Here is a 20692-nt window from a genome sequence, read left to right as displayed (position 1 = left end):
TAATTTACATTAGGAAGGTGTCTCATTTCATCAAGCTTTCCAATTTATATCTTTCATTAAGGCTGCACTGTCAGTTTAAGTGGGAGATGCAGTGACCTAATGTTTAGTGCATGGGACTCCAGACCAGGAGATGTGGGTTCAGGACCTGGCCTATTCATTATGACGTGTTCTTGGGCAAAACACTCTACTTTCACAGTGCCTCTATACAACCAGGAGGGTAAAAAGTTACCCACAAATTGTTAGAACCTTGTGCTGGACTGGGAAAAGCTTTCTCTGGATGCCTGGCCACTTGGCTCAACTACAGACTTCATTGTTTTAACTGTCATTTTAAAAAGTGTTTAGTTATGAACAATACAAAGATATGGCAGTGTGTCAAAATTCATTAACAAAAAGTAGTGACAGTCCTGCAGGGGAATGAAACAAACAACAAAATGTTGTAGTTGCATGTAAGAAAGTAAAACTACTGGACGGGTATAATTCAATTTTGAAAATCTTTCTTTAATAGCCTTCAATTGCAGCTTATAGTGCAGGATTGAAATTTTACATAAGAAAGTAGGTAACATCCTTTGTTGAGTTTTCATTCTTTCCATCTTATAGTCCAAGCTTTCTAGTGGAAAGTCAGCAAACTATTAGAAGTCTGATAAGTATTAGAATGCCATGCTGCAATTCAAGACAAAAGCTAATTTTTAAACTATTGGCACTAAGAATTCTTGATATGAATTTAATATACGAGTATCTCTTACACAGTTCTTGATACCTGTCCCTGTCTGAGCACATTAACTGGACATGCTCAATGTTCTAACAAGTGCAGACTGATAATATACCTAGCTTTGTTTGAGAGAGATCTGTACCCCACAGTATATTTATCTACCACAAAAGTGGAGATTTCTGAGATACAATTATCATAACTGTATTGGAAGAGTCTGAGAGTAATCTCCAAAACCAATCATTGCAACTGTGTGCTTGTCTTGTTAAAGAAGTAATCAAAGTCATAAGGCTCTTCATTCTTTCTCCCTCCAACAGAAAGTTCATGTTTCTCATAAGCTTGAACCTAGAAAAATAATTAAACACATTTTTGTGAGAGAACTTTGACTGCTGAAGACTGAAAACTTAGTTTCAAGAGGTGAGAGTTAAGGTCTCTAAGAGAGTTGTTACCTGGGACAGAAAACCTTGTTCTGGGCTCAGTGAGATGGCCAATTGCGTGACCTCATTGAACAAGTCATGAGCTAACAAAACATCTGGAACTCTGCACTTGGTGAAGAACTCAACAACATTTGTGCAGTCTCTGTAGAGGAACTCCAAGGCATGGGGGTGCATCGGTTCCACTGACTGACTGACATCAATAAACCAGACTTTGTCTTCATGCCACAACATGTTGTATTCACTCAAATCAGCATGAATCAGTTTGCATTTCTGGTACATTGTACACATCATCTGCAATATCACAATATCATCTCTTCAAACAAAATATATTTATCAAAGTTTCACTTTTTTTCAAATTAGTAGATCCTAAGTGCCACAGGCCACTGACCTTTATCTTTGAGCAACTAAAACATATTTTTAACATTTTCTAGCACAAATATGGAGTACCGAAGTACAAAATTAATGCGACTTTCCAGGGAACTCATTGAAATGACTATAGACAGAGTTTACATCTCATTTTTCCCCTCATGTTTGTTTCCATCTAGTTTCATGAGTTAGGAAAGAATTCATGCAGCAGTTTCTGAACAACTGTAAATATATGACTATCATACTTGAACACACTGTTGGTAAGCCTGTTGTAATTGGCGTGGAGATAGAACAGCATCTTTCAGTTTTGGTGCAGGTTGTTGATTCTTGCCAATAAAACTCATGATTAGTATATGTTTCTTCAGGAGTGCCACTGTTGGACATGGAATACCAGCTTTCTTCATTCTGAATTCAAAACAATTCCCAATTAATACCTACAACAGTGAGAGACTGGTGGCTTAGTGAGTTAGCATGCTAGATTCCTGATCAAATGAAAAAGTTTGTGTCCATGAATTTCTTTTTCTCTTGGCCAAGACACACTCAACTCAACAGTCCCTACAATGTTCTGCCCTTCAGGTGTATAAATGAGTGCTGGCAAACTGTCATAAAAATAAGAAACTTCTATAGGGCTAGCTGTTGTGCAAAAGGGACTAACATCCCACCAAGGAAGGGGTGAAGAGTAGTTTTATCCCAGGAACTAAAAGTGACAGACAAAACTGGCCTTTGAAATATGGCCAGTGCTTATAATAAGTCTCATTAATGTGTAAGCTTAGCAACCACCAAAAACTAGTTTATTCGACATTCAAATCCTTTTGTCATACCATTGAAACAATCAAAATCAAATCTGCTTAATTATTACAGGTGGACTGTGTCAATATGTTAACTGTCAGTAGCTTATGTTCAGGTCCTTCAATGTACATGATTGTACACTAACATGTAGTTTCACACATCAGTCAGATAAGTGGCACAAGTTGATGCTGGCCAAATCCTTGGATCTTGGGATTGCTGGAAAGGGAATCTCTGTGATACAACCTCTTGTGGCTGTGGCAATGGTTCCTTGAAACAAACAAATTGCGATAAATTGAGCCACAACATTCATACACAACAGACCTGCTCAAATTGCACATTTCCTTCTCTGCCCATAGCCTGATAATCTTCCTGGGATTCTGCTTACTGAAGCGATCTTTAAAGCGATGATCATCTTTGATGTAGCGATCCCTTGTCTTGAATTCATTCAGAGTTGTTTTGAACACTTTGACAGCGCATTCTTCTGGCATTGGTTCCCCCTCTCTCCTGTGCAAAGTACAAAAATACTTTTAATTGAGGACATCTCTCTTTCAGTAACAAAAAATAATAACTATAACAATCACTTTTAAAAGTTACTTATTTGACCACATCCCCTAATAGGTGTTTTAAGGTCGGGAAGAATGTAAACAAGGGAATAAAATATATATATATATATATATATATTTTTTTTTTTTTAATAAACACAAATTTATCAGAAATTGCAACTGGCAGGAGGTGACTTGGCTATTAACAGAGTACAACTGCTAAGAAAACAGGCAACCAGGAACAAATTTGGTGAGTAATACTATCACTTAATCCTAAGAGCAAGACTACCAAGATCCCAATGACCAGACTACCAAGATCCCAATGACCTAGTGGCTTGACAAAAAAACTCAAATTGTAGACAAGATATAACAGTTACTGTACCCTCTTAAAAAGCTAGCATATTTTCTCCTACTTCCCAAAAAAAAAATTTACTTTTGTTAATTTTACCACAACAAGATTTAAAGTCTCTTAGCAAAAAAACCTTCCAGCAGTGTACTTTGATATCTCATCCAGTCAGAATTATTCTCTTCGATCAACATTTCAATACAACTGTGTCCATGACTTCTTGCCATTAGTAAGCAGGCTTAAAATACTAAGAATAACAGAATGATGTTGTTCTCCCTCAAAGTTTATCCTTTAGAAGATTGTCTATTTCCAAAACTTCAAAACAGAAAATGTTTTCTCCTATCATGTTAAACCCTTACAAAGTGTTTCATTACAGCTATTACGAACCTTCCTCCATTGGCATGAAATACACATGCCTCTTTTCCTGTGCTAATGCAACCATTAACAGCTTCCAGAACTTCTCCATTCACCAGTTTGTACAACATTAGCCTGGTCTTCGGATCTAAAACTTGCTCCTACAACAAACAGTGCATATAATACACCCTATTACATGTCACATAATTATCTTAAAAACATACCTAATAAATAATTTTTTACAAAATTAAATTTCTCCTTGGTGCCATATCTAAACACAGTTGTAATAAGTAAGTTGACTCAAAATTGATTTGGGATTTTTTCTTTTTCACTCCATCAAGGAGTTCCCTGTTGGATCACATCTAGCAAGCTTTTGGTTTCTTTCTCCAATGGCAGTGGATGCAACAGAACAACCCAGTTTTTCTCAAGAAGTTGTGGTCAAATTATTTTTTCTATAATTTGAGGAGGCTTTAAGACTCAAGGTAATCATTTAAGTCAAAAAAAAGGAATACCCTACATGTGTTGAGTGTTCCTTCTTTTCATGGAGGCGTGCACTCTGTCGTTCTTCGCGGTAAGAATGTTGCTTCAAAGTGTTGAACACTCCATTAGAGAGCTTGAGATCCAGTCCTGCACTGCCAATATCACCAGCAGCAAAACTTGGTGGAAACTGTTAAGGTAACCACAACAGAGTACTCAATTGAAACAGTTCTTTTATGAATGACTGCTCCTTTACCCCACTACAGTATTATTATCAGTAAACTTTTCCCCTTAAAATTTCTAAAATAATAAAAGAACCTTTTCCTCAAATTAGATCTTACCTTTTCCATAATCTTTACATTACGACGACCACACACAGTTGAATCATGTTTGGTGATTATCTCCTTTTTATTCCCTGAAGATTGCTTAGTTTGAGGCTTGGGATGTCTATGTGGAGGATCTGTTGAGGAAACCAGCATTACACATAATCATTATTTAATTAATATTACAATGTGCCAAACTTTCCAAACAGGGATTAAGTCTCTTGACCATACTTTTTGCATGTAACCTCTCATCAAAGTGCTGAACTATAGGAAAGTTATTTCAGGGGCTCAAGATCAGTGACTGAAAAATACATTTTTAATAATCTTAAAAAAAAAAAAAAAAAAAAAAAAAAGGATTTGAACTTGGGTATAAGAGTCAGCCATCTAGTGTTATCATCCAGGTGAGAGTTCGTTGATTAAATGGTGTGGATCTTGTCCATGATACAGTCACTCAAGCTGCTATCATTTTAATCACCATCATCATCATGATAAACAAAAAAACCATTTAAGGCCATTAAAGTTGCAGAGGAAGTCACCAATTTGGAAAAACTTGGTAGAAATTTATGGTCAATCTTGCTTTGATGTGGGGAAACTTACAGACCAATTTCACCAAAATATTATTGACTGTAAGACTCAGGTAAAGTTCATCAGGTCAGTTGAACCCTTAACCCACCAAGAGAGATAACCATTTAATTTCTCATAACAGTTTCATCCCTTAATCACAAATCAAGGTTAGGAAAATAAATGATTCATAGTAATTGAACTGAGAGGAATGCAATCTGATCTGAAATCATAATTTATGCATGATTTCAAAATCAAATGCTTAAGTAGTGCTCCTCGCTGCAAAGATCATTCCCATATGCGTTTCTTTAACCGCATTTCAAATATATGATTTTCATATATTCATCACCTCACAGGTTTATTATGAACTACCACAATGACCAGCTCCCAGTCGACTTTGTTAACTCAGTTAGTAGAGCACTGCACCAGTATCACAGAGGTCATGGTTTCAAATCCCGTACAGGCTTGAATCTTTCTTTTTTTTTTTAAGGTCTTATTTTCACTACTGCTTAATAAGTAGTACTCCTCACTGCGAAGATCATTCTCATATGCGTTTCTTTAACAGCAGTTCAAATATATGATTTTCATGTAATCACAGCCATTAAGTGGTTACTCTATACATCTACATTCAATGATATTACTGCCAGGAAATTCAAATATTATAGATTAAGAGTGTAGAACACAGCTAAGAACAATCAAATTGATGCAATTACCAAGTTCCTCTGCATTCCACTCTTCTGAATCTGAAGAGCTGGAATCTTCCTTCAAGATTGGATGGACATTGCGGAAATTGTCAAAGGAGACAGACACTGAAAACAATTAACATGAAATAAGCCACCATACAAGAAAAGGTACAATCATGGTGAATAATGGAATTTCACATGTTTTGACTCCCAATAACCTCCAACTAACTTCAAAACATATTTTTCAATGACTTCTATTTTAATATCAACAATAATTTAAACAGCTCTAAATATCTTGGACCTTTGAAAGTTTGAGTTAGCCACAGTTGTGTATACTTGCTAACCCACAAAATAATAGTCATGGTAATTACAGTCAAACAACTAAAACTTGGTGGAGACGTATTACAAAATAATTTGGTTTATCAATTGATCATGTAAATTGGTTAAGAGTTCTAAAGCTCAAGTTCCGAGCATTACCCCTTTGTAAGAGCTCTTTGTTTTAGCTCTAATCACATGAATTAGCTTTAAAAACTCTATTCCATGGCCAACTTACATTATCAACTCAGTTGATAAAACCAAATTGTCTGATAGACTAAGGGACCAGTGGGGTTTATCCCAGGAGCTTCAAAATGATGACTACTGTTTTATGCAAAACTATTTCATCAAATTTGAAACACTGCATAAAGTTACCCTTACCACCAGCTCTCATTTTTATACCTTTACTTTCCCCATTGTATCTCTTTTCCATGGAATCAATTGTGCGATCATACTCTTTATCATACTCAAGTTGCATCATCTGGGCCAGGAGAAAATCATTCTCAGTGTCTGGACTTGTTCCCCCTGGAAAAAAAAAAGAAAAAAAAAAAAAACAATTTTTAATTGCACAACTTACAACTACACTCAACAAAACATCATGAGGAAATATCACCTAAGTCACTGCATCAATATCTATACATTTCCTAAGGTGCTGACAAGGAAAATTGTTTAACAGTCATGAGCTGCTTTAGTTGGTGATCGTTTCCTTCATTCTCGTGATCTTAATGTGTGATTCAAGGGTGACATTGTGAGGAGAAATTAGATGCTAGTCATTCTAAGGGGTTAAAAGGTTAATAGTAAGACAAACTTCTGCATACAAAAACTAAGAATGCTAAATAAGTATATTTTATGAAACAAATTATCTTCCTTGTCAGAGAATTAATGTTTTGACCCCAAACAGGGCTGTGGTCTAGCAGCACCCAGTGGCCCCTGGCACCTTACTTTCACTCTTGGGCAACTTGGGAATTTTAGTTTCTTCCTATAAAAGCATACACTAGGCGCCCTGTATTTCAAAGTTTCAGAGCACTGGGCTCCTTTCACTTTTTCTCAGAGCACAGCCTTGCCTAAAAGCGACTACTGTGTACTTTCTCCCTACAATATCACCCCTGAATCATATACATGTACATGAAAATTACAAGAATAAAGGAAATGATCACCTACTAAATAAGGTCTTGATTATTAAACAGATTTCCTCTCTTAGCACCTTAGGAAATGTATGGAGAGCAGTATGAAGAATATGCATGCTGATATTGGGATGTAGGGTTAAGCAGTGATTGTTAGCACTTTGGAAGTGGAAAAAATCATAATTATTGCAGAGTTTGTAAATTAAAAAATTACAACACAAACAGTGACACAACGTATGGGTTATTGAAGTGTGAAGCAAATGCTATATTTGGGTGACAACAGATGGGTCACTCAAAACTAAACTGCTAAGAAATTATGTTTGGCATGAACTTCAAAACTTGTCATACTGAGATTACTGTGGAGTCAGGCAGGAAATCAAGCTCAACACAAACTTTAAACCTTTACATGTTGCAACAATGTGAGAAAAACCAGACGAAGTTCCTAACATTACCATAAGTTCTTAACAATAACATGGAATAAATAGAGAAAGCAAGAGTGCAAACGGTGAAGGGGGTCACAGTAAGTGAATGTCATATAGAGACCATGATTTTATCTCGTGTCCTAAAGATTCACCCTTAATGTCAGTTTGTTACCTTCAAACGTGTTTGCAGATGAAGCTTTGTCTCCTTGAAGATGATATCCAGCCAAGCAGTCTTCTTTAGCCTGGAGTTCTTTAGCGATTTCCTCGTCCATAACAGAAGCCAAGGAACATGGAGCCACAGCAGGGCTTTTTCCCCATGGACTCAATTTTTTGGTTGACGTATCACCAACAGAATTGTTTACAACGATATTTTCTGATACTTCCATGATTTAAAATAATCTTATTTACAATTCTGTATAAATATATAATATATCGAAATTCAAAAATATTACTTTGAAAATGTATTAGTAAACGTTTGAAATTAATTCTATATAATACACCGAAAGACGTACGAAGAACGAAATTGGAAAATAAATAGTCTTGTTTTAGGCGATAAAAATTTGATATCACTAGACGTACCTTCAAAATTGAACCGTAAGGTATTAGAGAGCACTAAAGAAACCTGGTTTCTATGAAATATTTTGGGTGTTGTGAAAAAAGAAATAGAAAGTAGATTACATAATTTTATAAACTGAATGGGTTGCAAGGATTTGAAAGGTTGTGATGCAATAGTTACGCATGGCATTTGAACTAGAACAACTGACCAGGCAATGCGTTCGATTGTGAGCCGCTGTCCGGGAAATGAGCCTGCGCTCATCTTAACGAAGTCACTGCCTTCCCTATTCAGTCGGGAACTCTAGAAAACGGCGGAAATCGAGCCTTCCTTTTCCTTTCTAATTCAACTTTGCTCCCCTTTTAATCAAAGAGACTCTACGTTCTTCTAAAAAACAAACCAATTTGATAAGGAACAAAGCTTCTGAAAACCAGTCTTGTATGTTCCTGGTTTAAATAACGTGACAATGCTTGAGTTGAGATAAACTGAGTTAGTTTGATACGCAAGCTTTCTTGTATATTGCCGGTGGCTAAGTCCCAACGTTCTTCCTCTGCTTTAGATCATTTACATTAGAGCCAAGTATCAGAATGTTTTCCCTCGGCGACAGCGTCGCGATCCTATAGTCGAAACTCCAATAAAGATCCTTTATAATTTTGCAAACTTTTCTTTCGGCAAACGATTTATTTTAAAAGGAGACTCTAAGAGAAACGGTGTTGATCGGATTTGATTTTAGTGTCCTCAGAGTGCATTTCAATCGATTGTCTTAGTTTGCCATAGTTAGGGTTAGCTATCAAAACAACCAATCAAAGGACAAGAAAATACTACAAAAGGCCAATAACGGCGCAGGCGCAAAGTGAAGACAAATAAACTGCTTAAAGCGCGGATAAATGGGGGTGTCTAAGCCGTGGTTGGTTTAGCTTTGGATCTGATTGGCTAAGAGAATGGCGCGAGTTTTGTGGACCAACCACAAAGCGAAGTAAAGCAAAACCGAAGCGATCCCGGATTAGTTTCAACACTAAAATTGAAAATCGCACAAATATTTGAAGGAACTAGATTCCTGACTACCGCATGAAAAAAATTTCGGGGCGGCCTCTATCGCTCACTCGCAAACCGGGTGATAGAAAACCGTAGATTTAAACCGCTACCATATCGAAACTGAAGAGTGAATTTTGTCCCTATCTTCACTTATCTAAACATAGGCATGCCAGGTGTGTGAGAGTCATCTTTGGGTGGGTGGGTGGGTGGGTAAAGATTGGACTCTCAGTAACTGGTGTTTGTAAAAGAAAAAAACCTTAAATGAGTTCAAAAGATCAAGTCCCAACGAAAATATCGTTTAATGGAGAAAAAGAAAAAAATATTTCAATTCATCTGATTTAAACTCAGTTATTTTGTTGTCTATTATACTTGTTGTCTGACTAGTTGTAAGTAAAGATAAACTTCATTGGGGAAACACTTACTACAGGCTCTTTCGCAACCGTTGTTTGGTCTCGTCCCGCAACGTGCTCTCTCTCTCCCTCCTTTCGCTGCGCAATGAAAGCAAACAACGGCTGTAAAGGAGGTTACAATTGCCTGCGAGCCCTCATTAACAGCATTTTGCCAGGAACACTGCCACATCCGCACGAATGTATGGGGCCTTCAAGAACACGAGTCGACAAGAGGTCTGTCCGGGGTCTAGCTCTGATAATTAGTGCCAGACTGCCCCGGCAAATCTCTCCCTGACTTGTCTAACAACGCATGCTCTTTATCGACCCCTTAGGGGTGGGCTAAGATTTATCACGCGGTTATAACTCTAAAATAAACAATTGTCACATACATGTGTATGCTGCTGATTTTTTTTTCTAAATTTGGTTACTTCACCGCTTTACAAAGAAAACAAAGCGTTCAGAGTTAAAGTCGAGGTAAGTGCGATATTTGATAGTTAATGTACTGATGTGTTACAGTGACTTGCCATCAATTTTACCATACACTTTTCAACACCTTTATTATCGGAGCTGCTATTGTAGAGACCATTACTATATTAATTAATATCTTGACGCAATATGAATTGTTGTAGAGGAAGTCGTTCTAAATAACTTCCCTCTTTTTCTTTTCAAAATTTTCTTCACATCCTAAGTAGAGAAAATCTCTTCCGCAATTAAATCAGTGCTTCAAATTAGTTTACTCCATACCCATCCAACGTTAAACAATCGGGTTAGAAAAAGACCGTTTGAAATTGAGTTATTTTTGATAAGAATGTTCATCACAAGAGCAGAGATTCTTCTTATAAAATCTCCGTTTAGTTCCTTCTGATGTCGGTTGCCTTGGCCGTCCTCCGTATCTAAAGGCTTTTCAGTGTCGATGGCAACGCGGATTTGTACAAATCACCCAGCATTGCTAAATATCAAATGAAATCAGGGCGGAAAAAATCTATTCTGTTTGATAAATTAATCTTGTGCACTTTATTTATGTGGAAGATGAAGAGCATTTAATAGTTTCATTTCTAAACTGCCTTTTTTTGCTCTTTTTAAATCCAACTCAATCTTTATATTTGATATCTACTGTTCCCTCTTTGGTTTATCAATCTCTTTTTTCACCCATAAAGTTTTTACGTCTTTCTTACAATAGCTTTTTGCATCTATGTTTGTATTGCAGAGAAAGTTTAATTTACTACAGTTTCTTACTTTTGGTTTCATCAGCCGGACGGTCATTGGACTGAAATATGAACAGGACAAGTATCTTCTGTAAAAGGTTTGTAGTAAAAAATATATTTAGAAACGATCGTTTCACACTTTACAAAACTGAAATGTTGTGGTCTAAACATTCGATCAAAGGCGGGGGACTCAAACCTCGGGATCATCTTAGACTTTGGCAAAGATTTGTTGCTGAAAACTTGACTTAAACTTGTCACAGTCTGCAAAATAACATGATTAACTGAGCTTTAGGCCTTTACTTTCGTGATCTTTCTAAGTCTCCTCTCCTAAATGTTACAAAAGTCAATGTAAATATTATTCAGAAAGTAAAATATTGCGTCAATTGAACACCATTCACCTGATAAGTTTCTTTCTTCTCCAAAACTGTTGGCTGAAGAATGAATTGTTACTGCGGGGAGAAATTGCATGTTAAACAATTCTTAGATGTCAGGCCTAAGAGTAAGAGCGTAAAAGAGACACGCGATGCATGAACGGTAAATTCTGATCTAGAAAGAACAAAGATGCCAAGCTTTTTTTTTTTTTTAATCTGAATTACGGGGAGGCTGGAGAGAGACAATTCTGTTTTAGGTTTTCTAAAGAATTTTTTGTTTCAACAATCACACTTCTTATTGCCATTGATTTCTGTTTCACAGGGTGAAGCGTTATTTCAGTTTCTTACTGTGGATCTTGGCTTCCTCAGTCATACGACCAGAATACGAATGAAAAAAGGCTGATAGTTTCTAAAGAAACTGTTTGGGGCTGCGTCGGTGGGGGTAACGAAGTAATTTCAATATACCAACAAAGTTGAAATGGTAAATTGGCCACCGTTACGATTATAAAAGCTGACGTTTCGAGCGTTAGCCCTTCGTCAGAGCGAATAGAGGAATTGTGGGTTGTGTGTGCTTTTAGAGGCAGAAAATGGAACTACGTGATTGGTGGGAACAATAGTAAACAGATCAGAATTTAATACTAAACGAGGAACACTTCCTTATTCAAGGGTTAAAAGCAAAACACCATGAGAAAGCACTAACCATAGCGATAGAAATTGGCGACCGAAATGGGGAAGGATCAACATACGGGAACCTCGGAACTGTGTTTTATAACCTTGGGGAATATCAGAAGGCTAAAGAATATGACGAGAAAGCACTTGCCATCGCGATAGAAATTGGCGACAGATGTGGAGAAGCAATAGGAAACGGGAACCTCGGAACTGTGTTTTCTCACTTAGGCGAATATCAGAAGGCTAAAGAATATCACGAGAAAGTACTTGCCATTGTGATTGAAACTGGCGACAGAAATGGACAAGGAACAACATACCTGAACCTCGGAAGTGTGTTTTCTCGCCTCGGGCGAATCTCAGAAAGCTAAGGAATATCACGAGAAAGCACTTGCCATTGCGATAGAAATTGGCCACAGAAAAGTAGAAGGAAAAACATACGGAAACCTCGGAGCTGTGTTTCACTCCCTTGGCGAATATGAGAGGGCTAAAGAATATGATCAGGAGAAAGCACGAAGAAAGGGAGAAACAACAAGATACCTAGACCTCGGAAAAATGTTTCATTCCCTTTGCGAATATCAGAAGGCTGAAGAATATTAAGAGAAAGCACTTGATATAGGGAAGGAACAATATACGGAGGCCTCGGAAATGTGTTTGATTCCCTTGGGGAATATCAGAATGCTAAAGAATATTACCAGAAAGCACTTGCCATCGCGATAGAAATTGGCGACAGAAATGGGGAAGGAGTAACCTGGGGGGCCTCGGAAAAGTGTCTTCTCACCTTGGCGAATATCAGAAAGCTAAGGAGTATCACGAGAAAACACTTGCCATCGCGAGAGAAACTGGCGACAGAAAAGTAGAAGGAACAGCATACGGGAGCATCGGAGTTGTGTTTTCTCATCTTAGCGAATATTAGAGGGCTAAAGAGTATCACGAGAAAGCACTTGCCATCGCGATAGAAATTGGTGACAGAAAGGGGAAAGCAACAAGGTACGGTAACCTCGATGCTGTGTTTAATTCCCTTTACGAATATCAGGAGGCTAAAGAATATTATGAGAAAGCACTTGCCATCGCGATAGAAATTGGCGACAGAAAAGTAAAAGGAACAACATACGGGAACCTCGGAAATGTGTTTTCTCGCCTTTGCGAATAGCAAAAGGCTAAAGAATATCACGAGAAAGCACTTACCATCGCGATAGAAATTGGTGACAGAAAGGGAAAGCAACAGGGTACGGTTACCTCGGAACTCTGTTTGATTCTCTTGGCGAATATTCGAAGGCTAAAGAATATTACGGGAAAGCTCTTGCCATCGAGATAGAAATCGGCGACAAAAAAGGAGAATGTTTGTCATACTTCAATCCTGGAAACATTTACAGTACGCTTCGAAAGAGTCGGCATGCTAAAGAACATTTGGACAAAACAGTCGCCGTCAGTATAGCGATTGGTGACAGAGAACTAGAAGCCATTGCTACTGCAGCATTGGCAGATGTCTCTGCTTCTGTGAATGACAACCAGAAGGCAAAAGAACATTGTGAGAGGGCGCTTATCATCAGCAGCAAGGAATGTGACGATAGGAAGTTAGAAGCACAACTTTACACAACGCTTGGAAAAGTATTCCGATGGCTTGGTGAATATGGCAAGGCAGCAGATTATATTAAGAAAGCTTGCTCCATAAGCAGCCAAATTGGACTCAAAATGTTCGAGTTTCAAAGCCTTCTCAGTATTACACAGTTAAAGATATTTCAGTCAGAGGCTGTGGAGGCAAAGGGATATCTTCTTCAATGTATTGGAAAATATGAACAAATTAAAACTTCTCTGAAAGAAAACAGTGAGTTGGAAATGTCTCTATTAAAGGAACGCGGTTCTTTTCCCTATCAGTTACTCAGCAACTTGCTTTGCAAGGCTAAACATTTTTCGAGATGCTCTCTATGTTCAGGAGCTGGGACGAGCAAGAGTTCTCGCAGAAATCATGGCAGGCAAAAATTCCGCTGAAAGCCACATCTCAGCTGATCCACAATCATGGTTCGGGATTGAAAACATTATGAAAAGAGAAAGTAACTGTTTTTTTATACATTTCTCATACAGAGTGGCAAGTTATTCTCTGGGTATTGAAAGTAAATGGAGACATTGCTTTCGAGCAGCAGACGAAGTCAAAGTAGAGACTCTTATTGCTGATCAAGTTTGCGATTTGGAGGGAGTTTTCAAAAAGAGTGCCACCTGTTTTGGCGTTTTACCCACAGCCAACTGCGAAGCCCGTTCTTTGGATAACAGCGTGACGACTTCTGTTCATGAAGAGAGCCGGGCAAATTTACGAGGTGACGAAACTAAAGATACCTGAAGGATTCATCATTCGTGTTAGCAATGGATCGTCGCGCTTATAGCAGATTTACTTACAGAGCCTGAAATCATCATTATGCCGGATCGTTTTTCGTACAGAGTCCCATATGCTGCCTTGCGTGATGAATCAGCCAGAAAGTATTTATCGGAGAAGTACAGAATACGCATCGTCCCTTCTCTAACGACTCTTCGGCACATTCAAGAATGTCCATCCGACTATCACAGTCAAAGTGACGCACTGGTGGTGGGTAATCCTACGGTTAGCAAAGTCTATTACAATGGATGAGTCTTTGACGTTACACCATTGTCCTGTGCAAATAAGGAAGCATAGATGGTTGGTCGACTGCTGGACGTTCAACCTTTAACAGAAAGGCGCGCAACAAAGCAGGCAGTACTTCAAGCAATACCTCTGGTGAGTCTGATACATCTTGCCGCACATGGAAATGCCGAAAGAGGAGAGATTGCCCTCTCTCCTCAATGTACCAGTAATAGTTCTCAATGTAGTACTAACATTACTTCAAAGGAGGAAGATTACCTCCTGACAATGTCCGACATTCAAGGAGTTCAAGTGCGAGCTAAACTGGTCGTACTCAGCCGTTGTCACAACGGGCGTGGATTGGTTAAAAAGGAAGGAGTAATTGGAATCGCTCGAGCATTCTTAGCCTCCGGTGCACGTTCAGTGTTGGTGGCATCGTGGGATATAGAAGACGAAGCAACGGCCAAGCTCATGGAGCATTTCTACAAACACCTTGTTCGTAGAGAAAGTGCCTGTAAATCTCTTCACCAGGCCGTCCAATGGTTAAGAAGCAATGGCTTTCCCAAACCTTCGCAATGGGCTCCTTTCGTGCTGATAGAGGATAACGTGACATTTGACTTTTTGAGAAAAGGGTAAGTCAGATTATTATGATCAATTTTCTTTTATAAACCGAGTAGCAACTGAACTAAACTCTTTCTGTTGACCAACTTGTACTAATTCCATACTGTTTATTCTTATCTTTGTCTTTCATTCACAAAATGTCAAAAGTTGATATTATCTGGTGCTCAAAGCCGCAAGATTTTAACGCGGAATAGCTTTCTAAGATTGGCCTTTATAATTACAGTTTTTCATGCATGGAAGATAGTCAGAAATAATTGCTGAAGGCCGATACGATGTTAGACACTACGACGATGAAGGTAATCTGAGAAAGTGAAACAGCTAATTTTATGTCGTAGAAATTCAACAACAATGTGACAATTAAATGAAAATCTAAAAGTAACTTTCGCATCAAGCATGGTATATTCGACAATAATTTTGGAAGTTTGGATAGTCATATGCAATGACATAGAAGCGCAAAGAAATTTCTTTTACAGGAAATCTGTTACGATTGCTTTAAAGTTGAAATAGTGACAAATGTATATGTTTTTCTTAGGAAAGAAGAACTCAACGAGGACAACAAAGAGGCAGAGAAGGAACAGAGTGACTACTGATCCCACACAAATATTCTTCTTCCCTTGCATCTTTTTTGAATAGACACTAGTTTTGGTTTGCGTAGACATTTTAATTTTTTTTCCAAAGTCAAGTAGCTTTTGCAGGCTTTTGTAAGCATGGCTGAGTCGAAAGGGAGCGACAGCGAAACTTGCAATTTAGCTGTTAGATCTGTTAAGTATTTTGATAGGGAACTAAAATTAAACTTGGAATGAAAAAATTGAGAGCAGGAAGTTAGTTTATCGTTAAAAAATGTGAGAAGGGAACAAACAATGTGCAATATTCAAAAAAGTTATTAACAAACAAAAAAGAGAAGAAACGGGGAGAAAATTTTTGAGGAAAAATTAGGAGTAGACTTTGCGCGAGATACAATAGTCAAACAGAAAAGTGCAAACAGGTTGTCGGATATTGACGTGACCATCAGCCAGAATTCGTAAAAAGTCCAGGTCGCTAGATTCTGATGTAGGAAATAGATATAAATTTGTACGAAGAGTGAGGTAGAATTAACTCGGAAATCAAACAGGCAGGAGAAAAAGCATTAATTGTGTAAGATTCTAACACAACCGTTATACGACTGAAGTTCAAAGGGACACAAGTGCGGTATCATTCGGGATGATTCGGGACAGTGCCCGGTCCAATACTGAGAGAATATTGACCGGCAATAGAGCATTTTGATTGGTTGATTTTAGTTATTGGCCCTCTGACTGCCTGAGTCGTGTAATAAAAATGGATTAATATCGCAATGCATGAGATGTTACAGGTTAACTTTCGAGAGTTGAAGCGAATTTCGGTCGATCAATGTCGCACATGTTATTCGTGTGCCCTGCATTGTTAATAATGAGGGCCTGCTCCAGGCTGGCAGATCGTTTATCGCGTTAAGCGTCACTTAACGACGCATTAAAACGAGAATATCTTGGCCACGCAGTTTGTTAACATAGGCAAGCCACACACTGGCAAGAGTTAGTTTTTGATTTGAGTGGGTTAAAATGGGACACTAAGTAACCGATATTTGCATTTTTGAAGAAATAATTATGAGCTCCGTTCAAAAGATTCCAACGAAAATATCGTTTAATAGAGAGGAAGTGAAACCCCTCTTAATTAATCTAATTTAAATTCAGACAAAGATGTCTTGTGGTTTATTGTCTCTGCATGTTTTCTTAATAATCGTAAGCAAATGTATAATGTATTGGTGCAACACTTCCGGTAGTCTCCTTCGCAGCCGTTGTTTGGTCTCGTCACGCAAAGTGCTCTCTCTCCTCCCGTTACGTGACGATTGCAAAAGACAGCTCCGGCGAAGGAGCGGTTATGGCCGTCTACGAGCCCTTATTAGTAGCATTGGGTCACGAACATTTCCTGGCCCCGCACGAACGTATGACGCCTTCAAGAGCACGAGCTCGCAAGAGAACTGTCCGGAGTCAGTACCAGATCCCCGGCAAACCTCTCCCCGACTTGTCTTACAGCCCATTCTCCATCTCGGCCCTTCTGGGGTGGGCTAAGATTCGCTACGCGTTTATTACCCTAAAATAGACACATGTCACATATGCTGCTTATTTAATTCTTAATTTGGCTGCTTCACGTTACAAAGCAAAAAAGCATTCAGAATTAGAGTCGTGGTAAGTGAGTTATATAATTGTGTGCTGATGCATAAATGTAAATTCTCATCAATTTTCCAATACATATTTCAACGCCTTTATAATCGGAGTTGCTCCTATGTAGACCGCATTACTTGATTAATGTACTGACACAAAATGAATTGTTATAGAAGGACGTCGTTCTTTAAAAATTTCCCTTTTGGTTTTTTTTTTTTTTTTTTTTTTCCCAAGTCTTCTTCATATATCCCAGGGAGACAACATTTCTTGTGTGTTAAGATCGAGGCTTCAAATTCGTTTCATTCATACCTAGTATCTAACGTAAAAGAATTGTTTAAAGAAAGTAGGCCATTCGAAATTGAATGTCTTTTTCGATGGGAACGTTCATCCCAGGTGCAGAGATTCTTCTTCTCATAAAATCTTCGTTTGGTCCCGTCAAACGTAGTTGCCTTGGCCGTCCTAAGCAGCTAAAAGCTTTTCAATGTCGGTAGAAAGCCAGAGTTTTTGCAAATCGCACAGTATTGCTAAATTTCTAGTTTAAATCAAGGTATGCAAATCCATTGTTTGATAAATTAATCTTGTGCGCTTTATTATTAATGAGGAAGACGAAGAGCATTTGATAGTCAGGTTTCATTTCTAAACTACCTTTTTTGCTCTTTACAAATCCAACTCAATCCTTTTACTTAATATCCACTGTTCCCTCTTTGGTTCATCAATTTTTTTTTTTGCTTTTTTAACCCATAAAGTTTTAACGTCTTTCTTACAATAGCTATTTGTATTTATCTTTGATTTGCAGGGAAAGTTTTTTTCAGTTTCTTAACTTTGGTTTCATCAATCATATAGAGCCAGAATATCAAAGAAAACAAACGTCTTTTTTAAAGGTTAGTATTAAAATTATATACTAAGAAAACGTCGTTTCCCGCTTTACAAATCTGAAATGTTTTTTACTGAATATTCAAAGGCGAGGGACTCAAACCTCGAGATAATCTTAGATTTTTTCAAAGATTTGTCAGAGCTAAAACTTGACATAAACTTATTAATGTCTGAAACCTAAAACGATAACTCAACTCTAGGCCTCTAACTTACATGATCTTACTAAGTCTTCTTTCCTAAATGTTACAAAAGTAATTGTAAATATTATTTGGAAAGTAAAATATTGCGTCAATTGAACACCGTCCAGCTGAGAAGTTTCTTTCTTCTCCAAAACTGTTGGCTAAGGAATATATCGATATTGGTAGGAGAAATTGCATGTTGAACAAATCTTAAGTATCAGAGTCTGAGAGTGAAAGAGTAAAACTAGACACACGATGCATGAATGGGAAATTCTGTTAAAAAGGGGCTAGGATCCCGTTATTTTTCGTCTAAATTGCGGGGAGGCTGGAGAGCGACATAGCTTCAGGTTTTCCAAAGGATTTTTGGTTTCGACGATCAAGCTGATTTTTCAGACTTGCTATTGTCATTCATCTTTGTTTCGCAAGGAAAGCGTTACTTCAGTTTCTTACTCTCGGCTTCCCCAGTCATACGGTCAGAATACTAAACGAGACACACTTCCTTGTTCAAGGCCAAGCAGCAAAAATGAAGAAAACATCAGCTAACAGTCCTTTCCCTTTTATAAAAAGAAATGTTTAGTACGCTACTTCAAATGAGGTGCAACAAAAATCAAATTCAAGAGTTGTTAGCAATTTCTCATGTTAACCTCGTGTAGAACGAAAAGCACCCCTATGTTTTCCAGTGCAGCCTATAGACGAAACAAAAAGTCATGTTGATATATCTCAGAGCAGGTCATTATCAACTGCAGTTTTTAATTTCAAGTCTTAGACTGATCAAACAGAAAACTTCATTCTCATACGAGCTGCTTGCATTTATATTTGTTTCTTGCGGCTTTCGGTCCCATCACTCAAACAATTAGGGCTCAAGATTTAAACGAAGCGTGTTTATTTTTAAAAAGAGTTCTAACAATCAGGATCTGATGATATTTGTGAAGATCTTTCAAATTCAAACTCACCTTTTTTTTATTTGATTGCATAATATTAAAATCTATATCATTTTAACCCTTTGAATTTATGACCTCATCAGAAACTGTTTCTCCCTCAAATTACCTTGTTAGTCAATGGGGATAATTTATTCAGTCTAAAAAAAAAAAAAAAAAAAAAACACCCTGAATAATATGTTGATATTGGAAGGAGAAGGAACATGTTCCTCACTTCTGTAAATTAAAGGTTTTAAAAAATCGGACAAAGCGCAATTTAAACCAGCAAACTCTTAGCAACGATATGCGAGCCCCAATATTAGTGAGATATTTTTGGGCAAGCTGCAATGCGCGTGCAAGTTCCATCCTTTTTAGGTTTTAACGATGATTTCTAGTTTTTTTTTTAAAGATAATTTTCTTATTCGATCTTACACTAACTCTTTGCATTCTTCGTTGCTTTGCAGAGAAAATTGAAGATCAGTTTCTTGATTTTGTTCTTCTAACTTTCCAGAGATCTTTTCGTTTTCGAAGGTGAGCAGCTAAAGCTTTACTTTAGAGACGTTATGTGTTAAAATGTTTTGTATTCTAACCTGCCAATCACAGAGATTACGCCCTCTGAATGATGAGTCTGTTTACTCTTACCACTCGACTGCTGGTGGTATATTGATTTCGTAAGGAGACACTACATGTTCATCACTTCTGTCATAATTGAAACTAAGAAGATGCCGCGTGTTATATATAAATCTTATGCGCAAGTTGGGAAACAATGTTTCTTTCATCTTAGGTTTTTTTCAATGATTTCTTCTTACCAAACGTGTGCGTTAAACATTCTTACACCAGCTATGATTTGCATTTACGTTTGTCTGTGTGGGAAAGTATCATTTTCTTAAGAAGGCGTGTTCTGTTTTCGAAGGTGACCGACCTGTTGGTGTTTTTTTTATTTATTTCTGGATTTTATCGCTCTCTTAGTTTCATTTTCCTCGAACGAAATTGACTCTATCTTTTTACGAAACAAAACATTTGGAGAAGTTGGTATACGAGTCGCTGAAGTAACGCAAATCAAGGTTTCTGGGAAATCTCGAGGTTTTCACGAAATAAAAGAAGAAATTCAATGGTCGCATATATTTCAGGAGGCATATCACGTCCTACATTGGTCCATAAATTTAGGAATCACCCTCGCCTTTCTGTAAAATTCACGCATCACATAATAATTTCGGTCATATCACGCGTCACTTGTAAACCATTTGTCACCTTCTTTTAAAAAGACAGTTTGACAACTTTGGCGGTTGGCAGACTGCACGGAGATGTCAAAATACCAAATCTTTTTAATTATCTACTGTAAATAACTAATATCTACCTATGTAAATGTATTCGACTTTTAAATTTTTTAGTGTCCCCTATTAGCTTATAGCTAAAAACATAGACACTTAAATAAAGTTTTTCATCCATTCATTCATTCATTCATGGAAAGTTTTGCGTGACTGCGAGAGTTTTTAAAATTCCTTACCGAAACAATTCAAACAAGAAAACCTTTTCCCTCCAAGTTAACCCTCCTAACTGCTGTAACATATCTTAACATGTATAAATCCACTGTAAAATTAAATATAAAAAGAATGTTTTTTTCAAATCTTAATACAATTTTCGGTTAAACGAAATATGGTGAACAAT

General features: G+C 37.5%; 2 protein-coding genes across 2 annotated transcripts; one reads left to right on the top strand and one right to left on the bottom strand.

Annotated features, from left to right (window-relative positions):
• Positions 1–477: 477 nt before the first annotated feature.
• LOC111333694 (serine/threonine-protein kinase RIO3) lies at positions 478–8165 on the bottom strand. Its single transcript, XM_022939329.2, has 10 exons — positions 7618–8165; positions 6302–6424; positions 5615–5710; positions 4359–4477; positions 4058–4207; positions 3574–3701; positions 2620–2802; positions 1755–1914; positions 1156–1434; positions 478–1051 (listed from the first exon to the last, which is right to left on the bottom strand). Exons 1-10 carry the CDS (start codon positions 7829–7831, stop codon positions 947–949), a joined length of 1557 nt encoding a protein of 518 aa, XP_022795064.1. The 5' UTR covers positions 7832–8165; the 3' UTR covers positions 478–946.
• Positions 8166–11042: 2877 nt separating this feature from the next.
• Positions 11043–16734, top strand: LOC111333687 (tetratricopeptide repeat protein 28). Its single transcript, XM_022939319.2, is given in 5 exon segments — positions 11043–13569; positions 13571–13725; positions 13727–13791; positions 13794–14889; positions 15411–16734. Coding segments are annotated over 5 exon segments (1584 nt in total). The 5' UTR covers positions 11043–13359; the 3' UTR covers positions 15469–16734.
• Positions 16735–20692: the final 3958 nt, after the last annotated feature.

The sequence above is a fragment of the Stylophora pistillata genome, chromosome 2 (genome assembly GCF_964205215.1).
Source record: "Stylophora pistillata chromosome 2, jaStyPist1.2, whole genome shotgun sequence".
Lineage (NCBI taxonomy): Eukaryota > Metazoa > Cnidaria > Anthozoa > Scleractinia > Pocilloporidae > Stylophora > Stylophora pistillata.
The sequence above is the reverse complement of the archived record's forward strand: the minus strand, read 5'-3'. Positions and strand labels throughout refer to the sequence as shown.

What these genes read in the sequence shown, in the direction of transcription:
- LOC111333694 (XM_022939329.2), bottom strand. Translation starts at nt 7,831, where the DNA reads ATGGAAGTATCAGAAAATATCGTTGTAAACAATTCTGTTGGTGATACG. An exon ending in GTGGAATGCAGAGGAACTTG is followed by an intron (nt 4,478 to 5,614) that starts GTAATTGCATCA and finishes TTTCCTCAACAG; the next exon opens with ATCCTCCACATAGACATCCC. An exon ending in TTTCATGCCAATGGAGGAAG is followed by an intron (nt 2,803 to 3,573) that starts GTTCGTAATAGC and finishes TACTTTGCACAG; the next exon opens with GAGAGAGGGGGAACCAATGC.